The sequence below is a fragment of the Eublepharis macularius genome, chromosome 1, assembly GCF_028583425.1.
Source record: "Eublepharis macularius isolate TG4126 chromosome 1, MPM_Emac_v1.0, whole genome shotgun sequence".
Taxonomy (NCBI): domain Eukaryota; kingdom Metazoa; phylum Chordata; class Lepidosauria; order Squamata; family Eublepharidae; genus Eublepharis; species Eublepharis macularius.
The window spans coordinates 63,415,000-63,440,485 of NC_072790.1; the positions used below are offsets into that span (position 1 = coordinate 63,415,000).

General features: G+C 41.6%; 1 protein-coding gene across 5 annotated transcripts in view; it reads left to right on the top strand.

The window, feature by feature from the left end:
- Window positions 1-25,486, top strand: part of MLIP (muscular LMNA interacting protein) — a 106,052-nt gene that overhangs the window by 20,577 nt on the left and 59,989 nt on the right. For 4 of the 5 annotated variants that reach the window (XM_054981671.1, XM_054981514.1, XM_054981752.1 and 1 more), the window contains exons 2-4: window positions 13,520-13,600; window positions 17,129-17,278; window positions 18,992-19,333. In XM_054981671.1, coding sequence (XP_054837646.1) covers window positions 13,520-13,600; window positions 17,129-17,278; window positions 18,992-19,333 — 573 coding nt within the window. The remainder of the gene's footprint in view (window positions 1-13,519; window positions 13,601-17,128; window positions 17,279-18,991; window positions 19,334-25,486) is intronic. The other variant, XM_054981597.1, reaches the window with a different exon arrangement.

Genomic DNA, 25,486 nt, shown 5'->3' on the forward strand with positions numbered 1-25,486 from the left:
TCTTTCTTTCTTTCTTTCTTTCTTTCTTTCTTTCTTTCTTTCTTTCTTTCTTTCTTTCTTTCTTTCTTTCTTTCTTTCTTTCTTTCTTTCTTTCTTTCTTTCTTTCCAATTACTAGTCTGCCCTCCCCCTGAACCAGCAGGTTCAGGGCAGATTACATTCATAGACTTCAAAAATTGTACACAATTTAAAATCACAATGAGTACAATATAAATATTTTAAAACAGCAGTATAAAAATAATTTGACTCAGTCTGGAGATCTTCAAGGGAAGCCCCACATACAGCACATTACAGTAATTTAATCTCGATGCTATCAGGGCATGCACCACTGTGGCAAGTTATTTCATGCCCGGGAAGGGCCACAAATGCCTCGCCAGCTGGAGCTGGTGAAAGACACCACTGGCTACCACTGCCACCTGTTTATTCAGAAGAGGAGATATCCACATTCCTGGGTCGAACCTTCCCCCAACAATAGCACCTCTGTTCTGTCAGAAATAAGTTTCTGATAGCCCTCACCCATGCCAAAACTGCCATCAGGCACCTGTTCATGGTTTTCCATGGTCTCCCTGAGATCTGCTGGAAGCACAAGATACAGCTGAGTGTTATCCATATGTTATTGACAACTCAGCCCAAATACCCAGATGACCTCTCCCAGTGGCTTTACATAGATATTGAAAAAATGGGGGAGAAGATAGAACCTTGTGGAACCTCAGAGAACAAAGGGCAGAGCAGTAAACCCCCAGCACCACACTTTGTAACCTACCTACGACCAGAACCACTGCAAAATTGTGCCTCCCAGTAACAATTCTGAAGGGCAATCCTGAAGGATACCCAGATCGATGGTATCAAAAGCTGCTGAGAAGTCCAGAAGAATTAATGCTCCTCCTGTCCATCTCCTGGCACAGGTCATCCACCAGGGCAACCAAGACCATTTCAGTCCCCTGACCAGGCCTGAAACCAGATTGGAACAGATCTGAATGATCTGCTTCATTCAGGATTCCCTGAAGTTGCCACCACTTGTTCAGTCACCTTGGTCAGAAATGGTACATCAGAGACTAGACTGGATCCAGAGTAAGTTTCTTTAGGAGTGGACACACCACGACTCCAGGGCAGTGGCTACTGTCCGGGGTCAGCAGCCCAGCCCCTGGACTTGCTGACAGGCAGCAGCAGGGGAGAGCCGGGAGACAGCAGTTCAACTGCTCTGTCTGGCAAACAGAGCCAGAACCTGCCTACTCCAGGGGGAAGGGGTGAAAGGCCAAAGCCTCAGAAGGCTGGAGGGAGCAGGGAGAAGCCAGCCAGTCCCACCCCACAGGGGGAAGAGAGGGGGCTAAGCAGGCTAGAGGAAAAGGGCCAAGGCAGGGGGAATAGGGACCCAGCAACAGCCCAAACAGAGCCCTTACCTTCCAAGGAGAAGAATCAGCCACTACAGCCCAGAGCCACACCCTGGCTAAAGGACAGCAGCCTGGCTCAGGAGGTGCTAGGAGCCAAGCCCCTCCAGGTGGAGCTGCCACAGGCATTCTGGGGGAGGAGATGGGTAGCCCCGCCTGGCATCAATGAGCAGGCAGCCCAGAAGCTGGCCAGGGCAGCTCCTCGTGAGCAAGGCCAGGCATGCTCAGCAGCACAGAAGCTGGCTGGGGCAGCTCCTCGCGAGCAAGGCCAGGCATGCTCAGCAGCACAGAAGCCGGCTGGGGCAGCTCCTCGTGAGCAAGGCCAAGGAGACCTCAGCTGGGGATGGCTCACATTCAACCCCACCCTGCCAGCAAGGCAAGGAAGCCAAGAAGGGATTAGTGGTAGGAGGAAAACACCTGAGGGAAGGCACAGCTGGGCCAAGTCAGGAGAGGGAACAAGCCTAGAAGGAGGGCGGGGTGGGGAAAGGAAGCCCTATATAAGGTGGCTAGGAAGAGCTCTGAGGTGGTGGGTGTGAGTAAGGAGTGATGGTGTGGAGAGCAGAGCAGAGCAGAGCAGAGCAGAGCAGAGCAGAGCAGAGCAGAGCAGAGCAGAGCAGAGCAGAGCAGAGCAGAGCAGAGCAGAGGCTTGGAGGAGAGTTCTGGGAGGAGGAGATGATGGAGGATGCAGAGGGTAAGCAGGCCAGGTTGAGCAGGCCAGCGAGTGGACTGAGAGGGAGTCTGGGTGATGTATACTGCCCCTCCTTCCACAGAGCAGGGTCCTGCAGTATCCCTAGTGCCCTTCTGATGTCAGGGCTGGCCCAGCTGGGGCCCCGCTCAGCAGTAGCAGCAGCGACAAGCCCTGACAGCTGCTACCCTCTCTCTCATGGAGACATTTACTGTCTTCTGGATCCAGTCCACCAGCCCCCCACCTTCAGTAGATTTAAGCAGCCAAGAGGGACCAGGGTCATAAAAGCAGGTGGTAGGCCTTAAAGTTTCAATAATGTTGTCCACACCCTTAAACTGTACAAGCTGAAAGGTATCCCACACAACTGGACAACTTTGGGACCATCTGATCCTGTCACTGTGAATGTAGAATCCAAGCTGGAATGAATGTGAGGGATTTTATCCCTCAGAGCGTTTGGCAAAATTATCACAGCAGGCTGCAGAGCAGTCCACGTCTTTCTGTAGGCCAGAACCCAATAAGACTCTGACCACTGGAGGAGTTCACTACACCAGTTTTGCGAGTGCAACAGTGGAGGAGAAATATTGTTGCTTTGCCTCCTTCACTACCATGGAGTAGGATTTAAAATGAGCTATAGCCTATGCTTTGTCGGATTTATCCCATGTCCTTCTCTACTGTTTTATCCTCACAGCAATTGTATCAAGCAGATTAGGCTGAATATGTGTGACTGGCCCAAAAGTACATAACAAACTTCCATAGCAGAGTGGGGACTTGAACCTGAGTCTCCCAGATCCTAGTGTGGCACTCTAACCACTCACCATGCTGGTTCTCAATTTTCTTTCAAATCTATTTAAGCATTAATGTAATATGTAAAGGAGGCAGACAGCCATCTGCTTCATTCAGATGTTTTGCCAGTTTTTGATTTTTTTTCTTCCACGAATGGATCAGGGTTGTTTGTTTGTTGAAAGTAGCAATAGAGAAATCTGACTTTGTCTTGATATTCTGTCATCAAGATGACTCATCAACAGTATGTTCACCTTCCACCGTAGGGTGTGGGACTCTAAGAATAGAAGCAGAACTTGACTCTGGCCACAGCAACCATTGCATGACTCAATCTAGTTGACCGAAGTGCCTCAGCCAAAGTGCTAAAACAGTTGGCACTAGCAGAGGAAAGTCTTTAAATCAGTGATACAATTTGTATTATGTTTAAATAAATACTATTCAACAGCTAAAGAACCTCTCTCTTTTCCATACAGTCTAATTACAAGTCTGCAAAAGCAAGGCAATATGACGCTAAACAATTCCTGTACTTCGTTGGCTGCACAATGACATTAACTCTGTAACATGATAGTGGGCATACCCATGCTACAAATGTAAATAACTTAATAGTTCTTCCTTACCTCTGTCCAAATATCCCAGAAATTGTAGCTCTGGGTAAGAGGACAGAACAGAATTCTCAGTCAGCACTAAAACAGTGTTCTTAGGGGAGAAAGCCATCCCAGTTAGAGTGGAATAAAGCTATTCTATGTAAGTGGCCCAGGCTAAATTGATCTTGTCAGATCTTGGAAACAAAAGCAGGGTTGGCCCTGGTTAGTACTTGGATGGGAGGCAGGGTTTCTTCACAGAAGCAGGCAATGGCAAATCACCTCTAAACATCTCTTGTCGTGAAAACCTTTTAAGTCTACTGCAACTGGACAGCACTTTACATACACATGTGGCTAGTGCCAGGGTCAGTGAATCTTGAAATATATTCTGTAGGTGATCCTACAAGTCCAGTAGATGCTATCCTTCTTTCATTTAACTTGGTTCTAATTTACTCTGGCCAGAGGCTGTGTTATTGGTGGGTGGGTGGGTGAGAGGGGGTTTGCTAGCAGTCCTCCTAATTACAGACAGAAACTGTTGGAGAGGTAGTAAGTAGTGATACAGATGGCAGTGTAAACTAGCATTTATTAAATGCTTTCTCTGGAGATTGGTTGTGGGGAAGGTGTTTGTTTTTTGCAGAAGGAACTTTAGCAGAACAGAAAGGCAGGATCTAATCCTAAGAGAAGTGGTTCTGTTAGTGGGACAGAAGTTTTTTACCTCCCCCTCTCCCTGAAGATCACTGCTACCTCCCCAAATGCTGCTCCTGGATGACAGGGGGGCCTAGAATGAGGGGCAAATCATGGGTCTGAAGTGAAAAGGAGGGATTGGTGAAAATTGCCCCACTCATTTCACTAACAGAAATACCCATAGTCTTGAATATTAATTATTCTAGACTTTTATCACAGAATCATGGAAGGGGCCATACAGACCTTCTAGTCCAACTCCTTGCCCAGTGCAGGATGAGCCTAAAGCATCCCTGACAAATATTCATCCAGCCTCTTCTTGAAAACTGCCAGTGAAGGGGAGCTCACCACCTCCCTAGGCAGCTGATTCTACTTTTGAACTACTCTGACCGTGAAAAAGTTTGTCCTAATTTTCAGCTGGTACCTTTCTTCATGTAATTTAAGCCCATTGCTTCGAGTCCTATCCTCTGCTGCCAACTAGAACAGCTCCTTGCCCTCCTCCAAATGACAGCCTTTCAAATATTTAAAGAGAGCAATCATGTCCCCCCTCAATCTCCTCTTTTCCAAACTAAACATTCTCAAGGCCCTCAGCCTTTCCTTGTAGGGCTCAGTCTCCAGACCCCTGATAATTCTCGTCGCTCTCTTCTGCACCCTCTCAATGTTGTCCACATCCTTTTTGAAGTGAGGCCTCCAGAACTGCACACAGTACTCCAGGTGCGGCCTGACCAAGGCTGTATAGAGAGGGACGATGACTTCCTGCGATTTCAATGCAATGGCCCTTTTGATACAACCCAAGACTGAGTTGGCCTTTTTTGCCACCGCATCACACTGACTGCTCATATTTAGTTTACAGTCCACTCTTACTCCAAGATCTCTTTCGCATACACTACTACCCAGAAATGTATCCCCCATCCTGTATTTGTGCTTCACATTTTTGTGGCCCAGATGTAATACTGTGCACTCACCTGTGTTGAATTGCATCCTGTTCACAACCGCCCACTTCTCCAGAGTATTCAGGTCTTGTTGAATTTTAACTCTATCTTCTTGGGTGTTTGCCACTCCTCCCAATTTGGTATCATCAGCAAATTTAATGAGTAGCCCATTTACCCCTTCATCCAGATCACTGATAAAAATATTGAAAAATACTGGGCCCAAAACTGAGCCCTGAGGAACCCTACTGGACACCTCCCTCCAATCTGATGAAACACCATTGACCACCATTCTTTGGGTGTGGTCCTCTAACCAGTTCCCTATCCACTGAACTGTCCTATAGTCCAGTCCGCAGCCTTCCAGTTTACCCATTAGAATGTCATGGCAGACCTTATCAAAAGCTTTACTAAAATCCAGGTAAATCACGTTGACAGAGTCCCCACAATCCAGTAAGCTCGGCACTCAATCAAAGAAGGAAACCAGGTTGGTCTGACAAGTTCTGTTGGGGACAAAACCATGTTGACTTCCCTGGATCACTAAGCAGTCCTTCACATGCTTACAGATTGGTCCCTTTAAAATCTGCTCTAATATCTTCCCAGCAACAGAAGTCAGACTGACCGACCTGTAGTTTCCCAGGTCATCCTTCTTCCCTTTCTTAAAGACTGGGATAACATTCGCTCTTCTCCGATCTTGTGGCACATCCCCAGTCCTCCAGGAGGCCTTGAAGATGATGGACGGAGGCTCTGCAAATTCTCTAGAAAGCTCTTTGAGCACTCTTGGGTGCACACCATCTGGCCCAGGGGATTTGTATTCGTCCAGTGCAGCCAGGTGCCTCTCCACAACCTTACTGTCAATGTCAACTAGCTTCCGCAGGTGTCCTGTCATGTCTACTACCATCTTTAGATGGGCTCAGGTTCTTCAGGGAGAAAATAGAGGCAAAAAAGTCATTAAGCCTGTCTGCTTTTTCTCTGTTCTCCATTAGAGTTTCTCCTTCCACTCCCAACAGCGGTCCAGTTGCCTCTTTTACCTTGTGTTTGCTTCTCACATATCTATAGAAGTTTTTCTTATTGTAGCAAGCCCCCCTGGCCAGACTCAGCTCGTACTGAGCTTTGGCTTCTCTGATGGCTGATCTGCAGTACCTAGTAACCCTCATATATTCCTGTTTAGAGTTCTGTCCTTTTTCCATTTCCTGAACATTTCCTTTTTCTCCCTTAGCTTATTCTGAAACCCTCTGTCCACAGCCCTTACCATGTTTCTGTCTTGCTGGAATAATGAGGGCTTGACACTGTTATTTCCCCCTAAGGTCCCCACCACCTTCACTCCATCTACCAATTCTTCCCTGTTGGTTAATATTAAGTCTAGAATGGCTGAGCCCCTTGTAGCTTCCTCCACCATTTGAAAAAGGAAGTTATCAGCCAGGCAGGACCGGAAGTTGCATGAGTCTTGTCACTTTGCTGAGCTTGTCTCCCAGTACACATCGGGGAAATTGAAGTCACCCATAATTATAAGGTTCTGATGTCTGGATACTCTACCAATCTGTTCAAGGAGGGCAGCATCCATTTCCTCTCCCTGGTCAGGTGGTCTGTAGCAGACTCCAACAACAATACCCTTTGTCCTTCCCTTATTTCCACCCATATACTTTCCACTGGGCTGTCAACCACATTCTCCAGAACTTCCTGACAATCAAGCCCTCTCCTCACATACAATGCCTCTCTGCCTCCTCTTCTACTCTTCTGGTTTTTCTTGAACAACTCGTACCCATCCACTATCACATTCCAGTCATGTGAATCATCCTATCAAGTCTCAGTAATTCATACTATATCGTAGCCCTCTGTTTGCAAGAGAAGCTCAAACTCTTCCTTATTACCCATACTTCGGGCATTGGTATATAGGTACCTGTAGCCTTGTACCTTTGTTTGATCTGTCCTACCCAGGTAGGCCCCCGTTGTTATCACTTCTTCACCTAAATCTGTAGGAATAAAGCACTGGGGTCTCATTTGAATGTGCAGGGTGCTTGAAGGGCTTGACACTGTGTATAGTTTGTTTGTCTGTAGCTCCTGAAGTAGCCCCTCCCTGCTGTGAGTGAAGATTCTGTTTTGTCTGTGTCAGTTGTAAAATGTCTGTTACAGAAAACTGTCTCTGTCTCCTGTATAAGTGATGAATATGTCTCTCTCTCAGTTTGTTGAATATATTATGGTAAAAAGCTCTTAAATGAAACTCTTCTTTAACTAAAACTTATCTTAAAGTATATTTCTTCTCACTGTACTTCACTGTGGACTCTACTACACACATTCACATGTGGGGAAAGGTGGTATATCCTTCACCAGGTGAGTGATGGGATATGCCCCATATTGAGGGTCACAGAGATATCTCTCCTCCCTCACAAAATCCCCATGTTGATCATCCCCCTGCCCTTGCGGCATCAGTTTAAAGCTCTCCTGATGAAGCTCTCCAGGTTCTTTCCAAACATTTTCTTCCCTGAACTTGAAAGGTGAAGCCCATCGTGTGCTAGAAGGCCTTCTCTAAGAAAACTTATCCTGTGGTCCCAGAACCCAAAGCGCTCCTGCCGGCACCACCACCTCAGCCAACGATTCGCCTCGAGTATGGTCTGCTCCCTTTGCATTCCTCTTCCTTTGACAGGAAGGATAAAAGAGAATACCACCTGTACCCCCACTGTCTTCAACTGCCTTCCAAGAGCTTCATAGTCCTCTTTAATTCTTGTGACAGTATTTGCAGCCGTGTCATTCGTTCCCATGTGAACCAGCACAAACGGGTATAATCAGTCGGTCTGATAAGTTTTGGCAGTCGGTCTGTAATAGCCTTAATCCTGGCACCCGGCAAGCAACACATCTCTCAGAATAAGGGATCTAGCCTGGACACATGAAGTTCCATACCTCTGAGCAGATAGTCCCCGATGATCACCACCTTCCATTTTCTTCCACTTCTGTGTGGCCCATGCCCTCTTCACTTCCTCCTCCAGGTTTTTGTGGTTCTCCTTCCACTCTCGTCTCTGTCACTATCTCAAGCATCTCAAAATGATACTTGAGCTCCAGTGGACCAGAGCGTTGCCTTAGTCAACGTCTTCTGGTTTGTACTGCGGAACTGAGAGGAGGCCCAGAAGGGAGATCGACTCTTCCTTCTTCTCTTGGACTTATTTCTTCATGCTTGTACAGAGTCCCCAGGCTCTTCTCAATAAAATCCTCCCCTTCCTTGATTTCCTGAAGGGTAGTGATCCTCTCCTCCAGGCTCTGAATCTTCTCCTCCAAAAGCCTGACTAGCTTACACTTCTGGCAAGTGAAGTCCGTCTTATTTTCCGGGAGGAAAACAAATATGGCACACTCCATGCAGGTGACTGGAAAGGGGCCTCCTGTCGATATCATCACCTTCCAAGGCAATGATGCATGCATACTCAAATAAATTTTGTGCCTCCAAGTTCAGGTTTTACAACTTTGTTTTTTAGATTACTCTCTTACATTTTAAATAACTTTTACTACTACACTCAGATTCCTACTTATAGAATTACAGATTTATTGTGGCTTCTTTACTAAGTAGGGTGGAAATACCAAACAATCTTTAGCAAGTCAACATCATGATAATTATTTTTAATTAGACTCCTTTAAAATGAATAATCATTTTTATTTTATTTTCCTCTTGTTAATATTTTGAAAAATGTAGACACATCTTCAGTTATTTTTACAATAACTTCTACCAAAAATTTGTGCTTTTAAATTAAAAGATATTCCTCACCAGGTGGTAAAAATAGAGATGTCCCATTTCAGAGATATCTTTTGGGGCAGAGGTTCTGATGAGCACATCAGGGCCTCCTGGCATACTACAGTGTTCATATTTCAACCAGTGGGAAAATTCATAACTTTTTATGTATAAAAATCTCCTGCCTTTACTGAAATTAATGAGAAATCTGGGCATCATCTAGTGTAGGCTCTTATATAACACAGAGTATGCTTATAAATTTCTAAATGAGATGGGATCCATGTGTCTAATATATAACCAAATTATAGTTATGAGAACTTGATATGTGTTTAGAAATAAGAAGCAGTATAATGTCTTAATTTATTGTATCCTAAATTCTGTGCTATTTAAGTTCTTGCTCCCAAGAATCCTAACACACATTAAGTTTTGGAATAAACAATTAATTTAAGTTCAGATGTGTGACTTTTTTAGTTAAAGATTTCTTAGATTCTCATAGATGCAGGCATTGTCAATTATTGGCATATCCCAAAGGGAATAATTACTTTATTCCCTTCTCAGCAATGAAAGTCATGAACACATCAGTCATATTCCATGTTCACCATGTGAAATGCTTGATTCAAAGTTTAAAAAGTGTGAAAAAGCGTTTTTTATAGCCAGCTTAATTGCTTTGGAAAATTAAGTGTTAGCTTTCACCTACCTGCTAGTTTCAAAGGCTTATTCTGTTTTAGAATAGCTACCTTAATTTCGTAAGAAGTGCTCAAGATAAGTTCCCTTCACATACTCAGCCAGCTGCTTCTCTTTATTATGACCTCATGCTACTGTGATGGATTGATCTTTCCCACCCATTTGGCACCTTTTCAGAAGGGAAGGTGCAGTCTGTAAAGAACTATGTGATCTATCCAGGGCTTTTTTTCAGTAGGAACGTGGTGGAACGGAGTTCCAGCACCTCTTGAAAATACTTGACAATAGTGCATGAAAATAATATTATTTCAAATAATTCCATGTGTTTCTCCCTCATTTCCCTCTTGAGAGTTCTGCCACCTCTTTTCCCAGAAAAAAAAGTCCTGGATCACATGGTTGCTTAACATGTGCACGCATAAACATACAAAGCAAATCCTGCTGGGTAGCAGCTTCTTAGAGCCTGGCATTGTGTGAATGGAGCTGAGGAGGTTTTGATTAGGGGTATCTAACATCCAATAATACAAACCTGATATCCCTCCCCCTCTGCTGCCCATTTATTTGCTTATCCAAACCAGACCAGCACTATTATGACAGCTAGTTGAAACTTTAGATATCTAGATTACCATAAGGCTAGAAGAAAACAAGTCTGACGTTGGCACACTTTTTCCATTTGAGTCCAAACTAGAATTAGTTTTAAGCAAGTTTGGCTTTCCTTTTGCTGAAAGGAGTTCTGCATCCCACTTGTAAGATACATCATACCCCATATGTTACTGCGGTTGTGTGGAGAGTTGTTACGTATTTGCCAGAAGCATCTTATGAGCTCATGTCCCCCACTGCCAAGTTGTCATTTGTTTGTCCTAGATACAGGTCCATGTGAATGAGGTACAGTTTCCACACTGAGCCCAAATTTACACAACATGCCTGTGCAAGAAAACCCAGCACTTCTTGCTCTTTTGCCTAAAGGAACTGCTGGCTTAGCTTTTATATCCAGCTCAAGGAATGCACCAGGTCTGGGTAGTGACCTACACCAGCTGCTTTAAGGGATCTTTGACAGAATAGTGAGGTGCTTCAACAAGCTTGGAAGGAATACTGAGATCTGGATTGTGTTAGAACAGAAACAACATTAATTGAGGGAAATAACGCAGATATCTGGGATGGAATTTAAGCAATCTCAAACAGTCAAAATAACATTAAGTGTTCACAGCACTGAAAACTGTAACCACATCAAGAGAGAGTCACTCTAAGCATTAAAACACCATGCAAGTCATTCCACACAAGCAGGGAAGAGAGAGACTGGGAGGTAAAATAACAACAACAACAATAATAATATTCAATTTATATACTGCCCTTCAGGACAACTTAATGCCACACTCAGAGCTGTTTACAAAGGATGTTATTATTATCCTTACAACAATCACCCTGTGAGGTGGATGGGGCTGACAGAGCTCTAAGAGAGCAGTGACTGACCTAAGGTTGCCCAGCTGGCATCAAGCAGAGGAGTGGGGAATCAAACCTGGTTCTCCAGATTAGAGTCCTGCTGTTCTTAACCACTATACCAAACCGGCTCTCAAGATATTTATCTATCTTGCAGCAGGTCCAGCAAAGATCAGTTCCCAAGTCAAGGATTCTGGCATCTGGACAGTAAATAAACAAAAAGGGAAGAGACACAAGGTCACATTGCACATGACCAGAAGGGATACCCCTGAACCTGCACAAACTGAGGTGATGTCAAGCCAAGCTTTGGGGACAGATTCTGACCCCGGTCCAACAACCAAACATTCTTTTCTTTTTAGACTTGGAAAGATGGGAGAAGGTAAGGGAGGCGAGCTCCAGCTGTATAACCTGACTGGATGAAGAAGAGAAATGCAGGGTTGAGGATCTTAGGAAGAAATCCAGAAAAGACAAGAGAAAGAAGGTATCAGGCAGGGTGTGTGTGTTTTGGATTGATCAAGTGGTGAGTGACTTTGTAGACAATTCTAAATATTTCAAATTGGCTCATAACACTTTTGGAGGAAAATGCTAAGGTGGAGAAGGTACTTTCCTTGGATAGTGCTAATGCAACAAGTTAATGAGAGGCCCTGATTAATTAGTTGCTAATGCCAGGTGAGGTCTAACACCAGGTAAGGTAGGTTGCAGAGACAGACCCACCTACTAAGTCTAGATGATTAAATTACAAGGAGTCCTTCTAAGTTTGCTGGCTGTCCTGTCATGGTAATGGTCTGGAACTTTTTTACTGAACCAAGTAAAGATAGAAAAGAGAAGATATTCACATTACAAGAAGGAGGTATGGGGCGGGGTGGGGGGAGAAGCAAACCAAAATGGATGACAGTAATGTGATGGTAGCAATCTACATGGTAGGACATTTTATACAAAGTAAGACAATCAGTAACACCGTAGTGGAAAATATATAATTGTGCTCTGGTTCTAATATTTAGGAAGGGTACATTTCTTCTGTGGGCTGCCAACCTCCAGATGGGTTCTGAAGTTCTCCTATAATTATAACTTGTCTTCGGACTACAAAGACTAGTGCTGCTGGAGAAAATGTAAGCCTTGGAAGGTGGACTCTGGGGCATCATGTCCATATTGAGCTCTTTCACCTCCTCAAACTCTGTCCTCCCCAGGCTCTGCCACCAAATCTACAGGAATTTCCCAGATTGCCATGTCAAGGTTGTCAGCCATAGTCCCAATCACATCTGGCAAAATGGCATTGTGTGATGCCCCTTCTGGCTAGGAAACCAAAAGTGATATCACCATGTTGTGTTACACTCTAGGATTTACCCCCAATCTCTATGGTAAAAACCATAGAGACCAGGAACATTCCTAGAACATTGTGGCAACATCACTTCTGGGTTCCTAGCTGGAGGTGATGTTGCAGTGTCGCATGATGATACCCCCCCACACCCATTTTCTCCCTGTCACTCCATTGAGTACTATACTCTGGCAGAAAGAAAAAAAAGATAACAAATCATTTACAATCTGCATGACAGCATCACATAACTTCCAGGCAAACCCTGAAAATGACTTCATTCCTCTCTAAGAACTGCTGGTTACTCTCTGGTTTTTGGCTGTATAAAGTGACTTAGAAATTGATTGGGGGGAAATGCCTGTGGCAGAATTATGCCTTTCAGCTTTGCATGTGTAATGTTTTGCATAGGTTTTCATAAATTTCCACTGCATCACAACTCATTCCCTATTCTGCTAGTGCACTCTCCCATAAGAGGAAATGCAAGGAAACCTATGCAAAGTAGTACACATACAAAGATGTGAGGTATTATTGTGAAGGTCCACAAAATAACTGCTACCATAGGTAGCATTCAGTTTGTCTTTCAGCTTCTGGTTGCTTAGTGGCTGGCTATGAATGAGCCTGAAAATAAGAAAATCAACCCAGTTCTGAATGTCAGCTCAATGGCTGTGCTTCAATTCAGATTCTCTCATGAAGCACAAGAATTTTTGATGGAATAAAGAAGCTCACACAGGTGGTTAGCATCCTGGGAAGACTGCAAAACCTGTTGTTTGGGGCTGGGTAAAGTGGCTTGGAAATTGATTAGGAGAAAATACTAATACCTAGTTAGTCATGTATTCTTTTTAAAAAAAACACCAAGATTTATAAGAAATACAACTTTCCAATTCAGTCAATTAGATTGTGTTAATAGTTTTTACTGTAGTTCCATCTGAAATTCTTTCTAGGAATTAGTAGATAAGTTGTAGTCTGTGGCCTAATTGATATTAGGAAATGGAAATGTTTTAAGATATATATATATAAATGTTTTAAGATATATATATACACATATATTTAATATTTTAATTAATGGAAATCATTTACTGACATCTTTTAACACTAGGAAGTTGACAATGTACTTTACAGTGTAACAACTAAGTAAGTGGGTAGTTGAACAAATTGAGTCTTTATATCCCAAATTCTTCCTACGCCCACACGAAGTGCCTGCTTTCTGAATATCCCATTAAAACAATCTCTAGAGAGATTACTGAAATAGCTGAAAATATATTCTTTTCCTAAGACTCTGCCAGAATTGTAGTGAGAATATTTTTAATGTCTTGGGTTTACCTTCCTTTTTTCTTTCAGCAGCCCCCACAAAATGGAGAACCAACTGAGACGCCAGCTGTGAAAGAAAGTTCTTCTCTACGGTTTCTTTACAGGGAACAGGTAGGAAACTATATGGATAAAGTTATGTTGTACCTTTAAAAATGTTCAGAGACATTGCTGTTCAACAAGACCATTAAATTAGGGCATTGGTATTTCTAGGTATATAAAAGTTTAGTCTTAAAGAGGAAATCTTAAGCATATTGATTTCAGTGAGGATTACTTCAGGAGTGTGTGAACTGGGGATGCCTTTCAGATGTCCAGAATGAACTCAGTCTGGATGAGCCTTTGATTGTGACACGAGAGCCTGTTCCACAGACTGTCCTGTGAGATCTTGAACCCCTTAGATAGCTCTGATGATCATAGATCTGTTCACAACTTGCATGTGTGTATGTTAATAGATGAACTGCAGATTTTAAAATATCACCTTGTGCCATTTTCCTGCAAAATACTGCTTCAGAATCCAAGTGGGTGATTCTTATATCAGAAAGATTGTTCATGTAAAAAACTCTTTGTGTATAAAAAATAACAACAACGTTCGATTTATATACCATCCTTCAGGGCAACTTAATACCCACTCAGAGCGGTTTACAAAGTATATTGTTATTATCTCCACAACAATCACCCTGTGAGGTGGGTGGGGCTGAGAGAGCTCTAGAAGAGCTGTGACTGATCCAAGGTCACCCAGCTGGCTTCAAGCAGAGGAGTGGGGAATCAAACCCAGTTCTCCAGATGAGAGTCCCCCCACCATTCTTAAACACTGAGAGCCAGTTTGGTGTAGTGGTTAAGAGCGCGGGACTCTAATCTGGAGAACTGGGTTTGATTCCTCACTCCTCCACTTGAAGCCAGCTGAGTGCCCTTGGGCTAGTCTCATCTTCTAGCTCTCTCAGTCCCACCGACCTCACAGGGTGTTTTGTTGTGGGGATAATAATAACATACTTTGTAAACCTCTCTGAGTAGGTGTTAAGTCATCCTGAAGGGCAGTATATAAGTCGAATGTTGTTGTTGTTGTTGTAAACTGAACTGCAGGAGAGTAGAACAGGTTTTCCATACCTGTACTAGTTTTGTGTACACAAGAGACTATTTTACACAAGTAAGGACATTCCAAGAGAGGTTGAACGATAAAAACTCCCGTTTTTCCTGGGCCTGTGAATGTGATCACGGCTTCCTACTGACTGTGTATTTAGCTGCAGAAAATTAGACATTCACGAATTGCCGCAAAATGTTTTTGGGTGGGGACTCACTAAATCCCCTTTAAAAAAGGAAATTTCATGTGTACAAAATTATCTATTAGAATTCTATCACATTTTTATCCTATTCTTCCTTCAATGAGTATAAGGTAGTATATACAGTTCTAGGTGTATTCATATACCTCTGAGGGTTTTCTTGGCTTTTCTCCAATCTTTCTGAAACCTGCTTTGCTCTGTAGTTTCGGGAAATATTGCAGTAAAGCCTGCTATGTGAGCAGGAAAATTCAGATTTTCAGGCCCACATAGTAGTCGTTTTCCCTGACCCTGTTCCCATGGCAGCCATTTCTTCCCCCAGCCTTTGATGGGGAGTTTTCTTTTTTTAAATTGGCAATATAATACTGTTGTACTGATATATCATTGTACTGATGGGCGTAGCAGTTTCTCTGAATTCCCAGGGGTTCTTCTTCTTCTTCTTCTTCTTCTTCTTCTTCTTCTTCTTCTTCTTCTTCTTCTTCTTCTGTCAGTCTCTAGCCCCTTCCCTTGAGAAGATAAAAGGGGAAAGGTGTATCTCCACAAGAGAAAGAGCTAGAGACTTACTCTTAAAAATGAAAGCTGGCAATTCAGAGAAACCATATATTGATAATATGATATTCTACTGTTGATTTAATAAAACATTGCAAAAGCCATCGTGGCCTATCAGAGGAGGAATGGCCAATTCTCGGGAACTGGGGCAGGGAAACCTGTAATATGGAAGCCCAGTTGCCACTGCATTTTATATACAGCTGCATCAGCAATGAGGCTACCATGAAGTTTTGACCCTATGTGGAAGACACCTTAGGCAGTGGCTACACTCTTGAATTTATCTTGACAGAATTAGTTAAAATATCACTAATGTTCATAAATAATCCCTATTCTTAAAGAATGAATAGTCCTTTGGGTAGAGATTTAGTAAACCATATTGAGCTCCAAAGAGTCACCTCTGCTACTATTTGATAGTACCCTTTAAAATAATGGTGATAAGTCTATTTCAAACTGTTTGACATTACATTTTAAACAGACTGATTCCTAAAATAAATTTTATTTCAGTTTATAAACTCAAAAAGATAATCATATAATCACTAAATCATACATCTCCTAGAATCTACTTCTACATTTACCTACATAAAACATAAGACATTTTTGAATTGTTCTTTGAGTGACTGACTGTGTGGAATGTCCTGGGAAAGGGGAAGAAAGACTTACAGATTTTAAGCTATGGTCTCTCTGTGTGTCCATTCAATTTTTTTAACAATTCATGTATAGGTTTCTACCATTTTCTGTGCTATATAAAAGAAATTTCAAAATCTTCAACAACTGACATAATCAGTGGATAAAAAGGCTCGATTTTATTGTGACACGTCTGTGAAATTTATGGTGATCTATAATCAGCAGCCCTTCTGTTCATGAAAATTACTTGAATCATTTTGAATAAAATTTAGATTTCAGTGTTGGTAATGGTGTTTTCTTCTGCTCAACTGCTCTGCAATATTGAGTTGGCTCTGGTTATCTAGCTTCAACTGCAATAGGGACTTCTTTTTAGGGTAATGAAACCCTCTAATTGAAGCCTTTATATAAAGGGGGGGAAAGCTCTGATATGCTGGTGGCTAAACTGAAAAGCAATTTTCTAATTAGACTGAGTTGTGAAATGGCTCTGCAAATTATAAGGGCATTGAATGAATTCTATACAACTCTTCTTTTAGCATGCTTATAAAACTGTACATTCCCTCTTAAGCTTTAGAAATCTAAATTATTTCAGTTAATATGATTTTTGCAGTCCCCTTTTGCCTGCAACTTTAGATTCACTGTAAAATGTCAGGCTCTTCTGCTGTAAAAGTGTAAGGAAGATAAGTAGCCATCAATCAGTTGTTCATTTTATTTCATTTGAATGTATATGCTTGCAAATAGCCCCTACCCTGTAATGAGGGATAATTATATCGGAATGATCAGATATACTTTTTTTAAAAAACTGGAAGATGACTCAATTGGAGTTTTCAAACTAATTTCTTGTGGAAAATGGTTTTCCTCCTTTCAAATTTATATTATACATCTATATCCCAGCTTGGCCCTACCATGTGGATCAAAAAACAACAACAAGAAAAACAACAACAACATATTTATAGTCCACCCTCCTCACTGAGATCTAAAGCAGATTACATAGTGCAGGTGAAAATACACTATAATAAACAGCTAGGACAGTCACCGAGCAAAGTATAATAAGGCTGTCCAGGGATAGAGAATGTATTACTAGAAACCTAGGAGAACTTTCAAGATAACAGAAAACACTGAAAACTAACACAAAGAATGGGGGTTGGGTTTTAAAATTGAAAAAGTGAAAAAGAAATATCTGCACATGTTATTGTAGGTTCCGTCCGAATCTGGATTTCTGAGGTTCACATTTGTTCCCACATTCGGAAGACTGCCAAGTCAGTTCCATGTTGTTGATGCCTCTTCATTTCTTGTGAGGGTTTCAGAGGATCCTTTTCAGAAGAAAAATCAAGATATTAGAAACACGGTAGGACTTTGGCTTATTTATATTTTGACAATGATTTATAATATATGAATTTCTTCCAACCAGTATCCAAATATTTACTTCTCTCGCTGCTCTCTTTGTAATTGTTGTTTGATAGTTAAATTCAAGAAAATCTTGAAATGTAAAGTGGAGTACAGTATATAGAAACTGAGAGACATGCTTCCTTGCAGGATCAGAGAGAGTATGCATTCTTGTAGGAGTGGGAGGAAACTGTGATCAGCATTCATAAACAGAGTGTTGTTTTGGAACAGAACCAAGCCAAGGAAATTCACCAAATGTCAAATTTGCAGTCCAAAAGCCCAGCACAGATTCTAGAGATCTCAGGCAATGGGCTTTTCCTCACACTCAGCTTTTTCCTGAACTTCTTTTCAGTTGATCTTCAAGAACTGGAATCAGTTTGGGTATGGTTCTTCTGCATGATTGCCCTCTCTTTGCATTTGTACAGTTGTGGAGTCAGCTTATGTTGTTCTGCACATGCCTTAAATAATCAGGATTTTCAAGGGAGGGTGCAGTCATCATAGGTGGCATCATTGATGACATCACAGCACCCCTTTTAAAAAAAAATGTACATGCTTATAGCACTATAAGGGATGCATTTTTCAAAAATAGGACAAAAATTTAAACACAGGGAAGTCTGCACAGGAAGTCTGAAAGGGGAGGTGATTCACTAACCATACCTAAGTACCCCTCTTCATGGTCCAAACTCAAGAGCCCTGCCCAGGTTGATCCAGATCCTGGAGGCAGAGGTTGGCACTGGCAGGGAAAACTGACCTCTGTTGGGACAAAGCTCAGAGAAGCAGCAATGTGCTTTTCAAACCATGCTGTTTCCCCCACCTCCAGTGTCAGAAGTAGCCACCTCTGAGCCACCAGGGCTTTTGCAATGAGGGGCAGGAGAGAGAGAAAGCTATCAGCAGAAATGGCTATCCTCTGTTTATTTTTAAAAAGTGCACTTAATTCTTAAATATTTAGAGATTGCTATGCCCATGGAATCTGACTTGTGTGACAACTAGAACAGAAATATGGATATGCAAGATAAGCATCTAAAGGGTTAAGGACCAAACTTAACACCAGCAAGTGACTCATTGTAAGACAACAATTCTGCTTTGTCTTAAGTGCTTATTTATATGGTCAATCTCCCCAGCTGCAATTCCTTTTGTTTCGGCTGCTCAGCGAATGTTCTGGTTTGAAGCCCTTTTGTTCCTTTAATAATATGGGGTCTTGCCCCAGATTTGTCCCTCTGATAATTATGGGAGCTATTGTTTGTGTTTAAATATCCCACAGCCAGAAACCATTCTCAGTCATGGCTGGATCTCATAGTCCATTCTACTTGACTGCATCTGCAGTCTATTTCTATATCACTCTTGATATAATATGAAGTATTTATTCTGTTTTGCTCTCTTATGTAGCTAGAAAGGGGAAATCCGCCTTTCTTGTTTTGGACCTCATGCACTCATGCACCAGACAGTGGGGTGGTGAAAGTGGGTAGGCGCTAAGATTATAAACAACACTGTTAAACAATAAAGCCCCCAACTACCTTTCTCTCTGACTCTTCCAGTCTTTCCTGAGGCCTGAGATCTTGGACATGTTTTTCCTGTAGGCTCAGTTTGCAGAATAAGCTCCAAGTTCTTCTTGATTAGGTAAACAAGCATCATCACCTAAAATTAATAGAATTAATATACATCTCTTTTTTAATAGACTGAAGTAATTGCTGAAGGCCGGGGCATAGAAAGTGGACCTAAGAGAAACAGTGAAGCCTCTGGATGTAGATGGAATATCCACAAACATTTACAACCACAAGAGTGTAACGCAAGCAAAGGGAAAATGGACAAAGATGATCTTTTCCAAGCTGATTTTGTCTTTGTGACGGATTCAGATGAAGACAAAACAAAAATGGCAGACAATAGCTATGGACGTGAAAGATCCCAGATTTCAGACACATCTCATGTGTCTACAAGAAGCAAGTCAAGAGGAAATGCATCACAACAACCACATACTGAGCTTTTCCACAGTTCTACCAGTCAACAGAAACAGTGCCAGGTATTGTGCTTCTATTAGTTTGTGTGCGACAGAGAGAATGTTTGCATCATATTCATTTGCATGGATCTTGATTAGAATTTTTTTTATTGCCCACTGTGTTATGAATTAATAACACATACATTGTTTGCTTTACACCTGAGAGAAATTTATATCATACTCAGAGGTTGGTGTGATGGGGAAAATTTTTCAGCAAGGGGTGGGCTATAATAAAAATATATTACAACAGCTTCTTTATATTCTCACTGGGGATTTACAGCTGTGAAAAATAGATGTTGAATAGCTGATTTCTCCATAACAGCCAAAACAACATTGTGCCTGACTGAGCATACTATTAAATCTTCATACATTAGAAAATTCTCAGTTCAGTGGACCAGACTGCACAATTGCCACATGAAGACTGCCATGTGTAAGCTGCTTGTAAATTGTGTGCAATCAAAATATTTTTCGCCTTTAAAATTTTTCTTTATTTAAACTATAAACTATACACCATAACATAATAAACATAGAGAATAAGAAAAAACACACAATTCTAAACATGCCACACTAACAATACATATATCTATATAATTCAAAGGGAAAGGGAAAAGAAAACAACTCTCCCCTCTGCATTTATGGATTAAGAAACATGAACAATAGAAAAAAGAGGAGTTTTGTGACTAACCTAGAATAAGTGTGACTCTAGAAATGATATATACTTGTTGTGGAGAAAATCGGAACTCAACCTGTAGTGTAATCAAAATATTTTTAAAGTAATGTTAAGTTCAACATTTATAGGCTGGTAGTTTGTGGAATTACTCTAGTAATAGCTGTTAGACAGAAGATGTGCTTGAATTATGGGGTGAAATGGTAAGGGGGCCCTTCATGAAATCCACGAGCCCACTGTGGGCGGTTATTGTTTTAACCTGCTTTGGATCTTTATTACAGCTCCTCCTTACATTACCTTAAACTTTTACCTCAAGAGAGCCCTGGTCACAACCCACACTCCTTTTTCTCCCCCCCACCGAACTTCAGGTGTTCTCTACTTTATCCAAGTTTATTACCTTGAGAACACCTTCCTACCACTAACCCCACCTGTGGCGTTTTGCCCCCATTGTGTGACTTATATGTTGCTGCCTCCCTGGCTTCCTCAGTGTTCCCAAAAGGTTTTCACTGTCAACAAAGTCTTTCAGTTTAACTGGAATTATAGGAAAGCTTAGGTATGGATAGCAGTATGACAGAATGGTTAGCACATGCAGGTGGCTGTGAGGTTAAAAAAAGGGATCCAATATTCCAGATGAAACAGGTGTTTTGCCTAACCAGAACTGGGACTTACGTATAAGTACATATGCATGATGGTTGCAGAGTATTGATAAACATACTGGTTTCAGAATAGGTTCATAAGCTTGGTAATTTCAAAATAGTTATATATTCTTGAATGTTTATTCCCTGACTCAGTCACAAAGACTAATTTCCCTCAGTTCTTCACAGATACAGTAACAGAATAAATCTCTTCTCTCTCACATGGACTTCCACACAGAATGACTGAAGTAGACAGAGTGTCTCAGAACTAGACACGCTCTCAGGCTTCCATACAGTTTGACTAACCTAGACAGAATACACACTTTCTCTCAGCAGTTTAAAACTTCAGTTAACTCTGCCCCGCCCAGGGTACAGCTACTTTCCAATCACAGCACATTTCACAGACCATCCGGCCCCCTCTCCTTCTCACATTAGAGGCCTGCATTTAAACTCACAGTAAACATATATTGAAAATCCCCACGTTAATCAGCATAAACAAACATAACAACAACAACAATAACAACAACATTCAATTTATATACTGCCCTTCAGGACAACTTAATGCCCACTCAGAGCAGTTTACAAAGTATGTCATTATTATCCCCACAACAAAACACCCTGTGAGGTGGGTGGGGCTGAGAGAGCTAATAGCTGTGACTGACCCAAGGTCACCCAGCTGGCTTCAAGTGGAGGAGTGAGGAATCAATCCCAGCTCTCCAGATTAGAGTCCAGCGCTCTTAACCACTACACTGAACTGGCTCTCCCATAAACTATTTACATGGCAAAACATCACACATACCCATTTTACTCCCATCAATTTTAGCTCCTCCCACTAGTTGTCATAAACCAAACCCCAGGCAATATTCTTGAAGAGTACTGTGCAAATTATTCATATAGAAATACATCCATTATGGGAAAAAGTAGACTTCCGGTTTGGGATCCATGAAGGTCTAACGCAGCTCTAATCGTGGAGCTGACCGGGCTGCCGTTTAAGCGACCGGCGGGGCAAAATCCAGCCCGCGGCCAACTGTTCTCAGGCGGAGAACAGGCATAGAACGCTCAAGCACCTCAGGGCGCGTCAATCTCGGGCGAGGGGGGGTCCTACGCAACGGATCCTCTCCCGACCCTTGAGGTCCCACCCTAAAACAGGTCGGCTACAATCTCTGCGGCAGTCCTGGTGCCAATGCAGTTGGCATAAGACCTACATGCCCAAGCTTCAACAGGGGAAAGAAGAGTGGATGGGAATCTAAGATTGAAACAGCGATTACAACCCAAGGAAAGTGAATGAGAAGGTAAAGATCACTATCTCTTGAAACGGGACAGATTACTAAAAGTAAAGAAGAATTAAAGTAGATTTTTAAACTGCAACAGACTAAGTATAAGGAGGGGAGGACCCGGCAAGAATTATATTAGAAAAAGGATTAAGTTCAACGAAGTTATTAAAGAAATTGGACTATTGTTTTGAATACCTGTGGCTATAAGGAGATATCAGGCTGTGAGAAAGTTTCACCATCGCGAGAACTGCTGTGGGAAGTCGGGAAACAGGAAGTACGTAACAACAATAGAGTTGCTGGAGAGAGGCGGCCCTTGCCAGAGGGCAGGAAGTAGGGAATCGCCATTTTTGAAAGGGGAAGAGCCGCGGCTTCAGCGAAAGAGGAAGTAAGCCATATTGGATTACAAAAATCATAGAGGAACCATAGAGAAAAGACGCCCTACATTTTGGACTCTTTAAAAGTTTTTTTCGGAAAGACCGGGACATTTAAACTAAAAGGACATTAAATTAAACGCCACGGAGCTAAGGAAGAGAGCGGACTCGTGGGAGCGAGCTAAAGCAAGCCCCACGATGTCGAAAAAAGAGTGGCAATCGGCGATAGAGAATCTGGATAAAAAATTTTTAGAAGTGATTAAAGAGCTCAAGGACATGAAACCGGAGTTGGTGAAAGAGGTTAAAGAGGTTAAAGAGACAGTGAAAAATGAGCTGGCAGAAGTGAAGAAAGGTATGGAAACAATGCAAAATGACCTGCAGGGAACACAGCAAAGAGTCAAGGTAGTGGAAAGCGCGGTGGAGAACTTAGCAGATACGCAATGAACAGAGGTGAGGGTGATGAGGGGGAGAATGGCGGTTGCGGAAAGTAAACATATGGAGAAGCAGCTGAGGTTTTGCGGCTTGCCGGAAGTGGAAGGAAAGACAGCTCAAGAACAGATCACTGAGGTGTTAGCTGAATACCTGGGGAAGGAAGAGGAGGAAGTTGTGGCTATCCTAGATGTGGTATATCATGTAAATTCAAGAATTGCGACCCAGAGGAAACTACCAAGAGATGTGATTGTGCAATTCACGAAGAGAAATATAAAAGAGAAGATTGTGATTAAACAGTTTCAAGATCCATTGGAGATTGATGGCAAGACGATTATTATCATGAAGGAATTACCCAGATCGGTGTTGTTAGATCGAAAAAAATATAAAGCTCTAATTCAGATTCTGAAGGATATGAAAATAAGGTACAGATGGGAATTACCAGAAGGAGTGTCCTTTGAATTTGGAGGAGCGAAAAAGCACATCAGATCTGAATCAGAGATGGAGCAGTTTATAAGGGACAATGAAAAGGACTTACCATCAACAAGATTATGAATATGGAGTGCAACGTTTTATCTTGGAATGTAAATGGACTTAATTCACCGAATAAGAGAAAAAGTATTTTCCACTGGCTATTAAAACAAAATTGTGATATTGTATGTTTGCAAGAGACTCATATTAGAAAACAGGATGCAAAGTATCTAAAATTGAATAAATTGGGCAGTGATTTTGTAGCGGCCTCTAATAAGAAAAAAAGGGGAGTGGTATTGTATATAAAAGAGGAGCTACAGCCAAAGTTAGTGATGAAAGATGCGGAAGCCAGATTTTTAGCAGTGGAATGTATATGGAATTTAAAGAGAGTATTGGTGATTGGAATCTATGCACCTAACGGAGCAAAAGAAAGCTTCTTTGAGGATTTGAGGAAGCAATTAGATGAACTTTCTTATGACCAGATAATTCTTGCAGGAGACTTCAATGGAGTGACAAACTTGGAACTAGATAAAAAGTCAGTAACTGCACAAAAGAAAAGAGGACTATTACCAAAGACGTTTTTTGTATTGACGCAACAGGAAACTTTAGAAGATGTATGGAGAAGACAAAATCCCAAAGGCAGACAATATACGTTTTTCTCCGCGAGACACTCTATGCTATCAAGAATCGATATGATCTGGGCCTCAAAAGACTTAGCGCTTTGGACTAAGGATGTGGAAATAATGCCTATGGTAGGCTCAGATCATAATCCAATTATGTGGAAGTTGGGGAAAAGGAGTAAAAGGAAAGGATGGAGAATAAATGAGGATTTGCTGCAAGAGGGAGAAAATATGGAGATGTTGAGAAGAGAAACAAAGTTTTTCATACAATATAACATGAATAGAGAAGTACCAACCAACAAGGTATGGGACACCTACAAGGCAGTAATTAGGGGCTTATTAATGGACTTAAATGGAAGAGCCAGGAAAAAAAAAGAGGAGAAGAGACAGGAGATCACGGAGAAAATAAAAGCCAAAGAAATACAGTTAAAGAAAAGACCAGGGAAAAAGAAAATCTACCAGGACATTAAAATTCTTCAAGAACAGTTGACAGCAATGAACAACAAAGAATTGGAATGGAATCTTAAGAGAATGAATCAAAAGGCGTTCGAAGGTGCAAATAAACCTGGGAAATATTTGGCATGGCAATTGAAGAAGAGAAAGGAGAAGAAAATAATAAATAAAATCTGTGAGGACAATAAAGTGTACCTGGAACAGACAGCTATCAGTAGAGCCTTTTATAAATTTTATGCTAAATTGTATAATAAAAAAGAGGTGAATAAAGACTCAATAGCGACATATTTGGAGAAAATGAAGCTCCCAGTAATTTCGGAAGCTTGGAGAGACAAACTGAACAATGAAGTAACGGAGGAAGAAATAAGAAAGGCAATACAGTCAACAAATTTGGGAAAGGCGCCAGGACCGGATGGACTTACAGCCAAATTTTATAAGGTAATGGCTAATGAACTGGCACCATTCCTAAAGGATGTGATTAATGGTGTTTTAAAGGATCAACGGATCCCAGACACTTGGAGTGAAGCCAATATATCACTGATCCCCAAAGAGGGGCAAGATCTGACTAACGTGAAAAACTATAGACCTATATCGTTACTTAATAATGATTATACAATTTTTGCGAAGATACTGGCGGAAAGAGTGAAGGGATGGCTTTCTGAAGTTATTGAGGAGGAGCAAGCTGGTTTTTTGCCAAATAGACAAATCAAAGACAATTTAAGGACAGTTATAAATGCTATTGAATACTATGACAAACGTTGTGACAAGGAGGTTGGTTTCTTCTTTGTGGATGCTGAAAAAGCGTTTGATAATTTGAACTGGGACTTTATGTTTGCCACCATGGAAAAGCTACAAATGGGAGAAAGATTCATAAGAGCAGTAAAGGAAATTTACAGAGACCAGAGTGCAGCAATTGTGGTGAATGACGAGGTGACCAAGAAACTGACTATAGGTAAAGGAATAAGACAAGGTTGCCCGTTGTCTCCACTGTTGTTTATTTTGGTGTTGGAAATACTGATGATACAGATACGACAAGACGATGCAATCCGTGGAATAAAAATAAAGGGCTTTTCCTATAAGGTCAGAGCATTTGCGGACGATATAATGTTAATTGTGGAAGATCCAATGGAGAATATGCCAAAAGTAATAGAGAAGATTAAGGAGTTTGGAGATTTGGCAGGATTTTATATAAACAAAAAGAAGTCAAAGATATTATGTAAAAATATGACTAAACAAAAACAACAACTGTTAATGGAA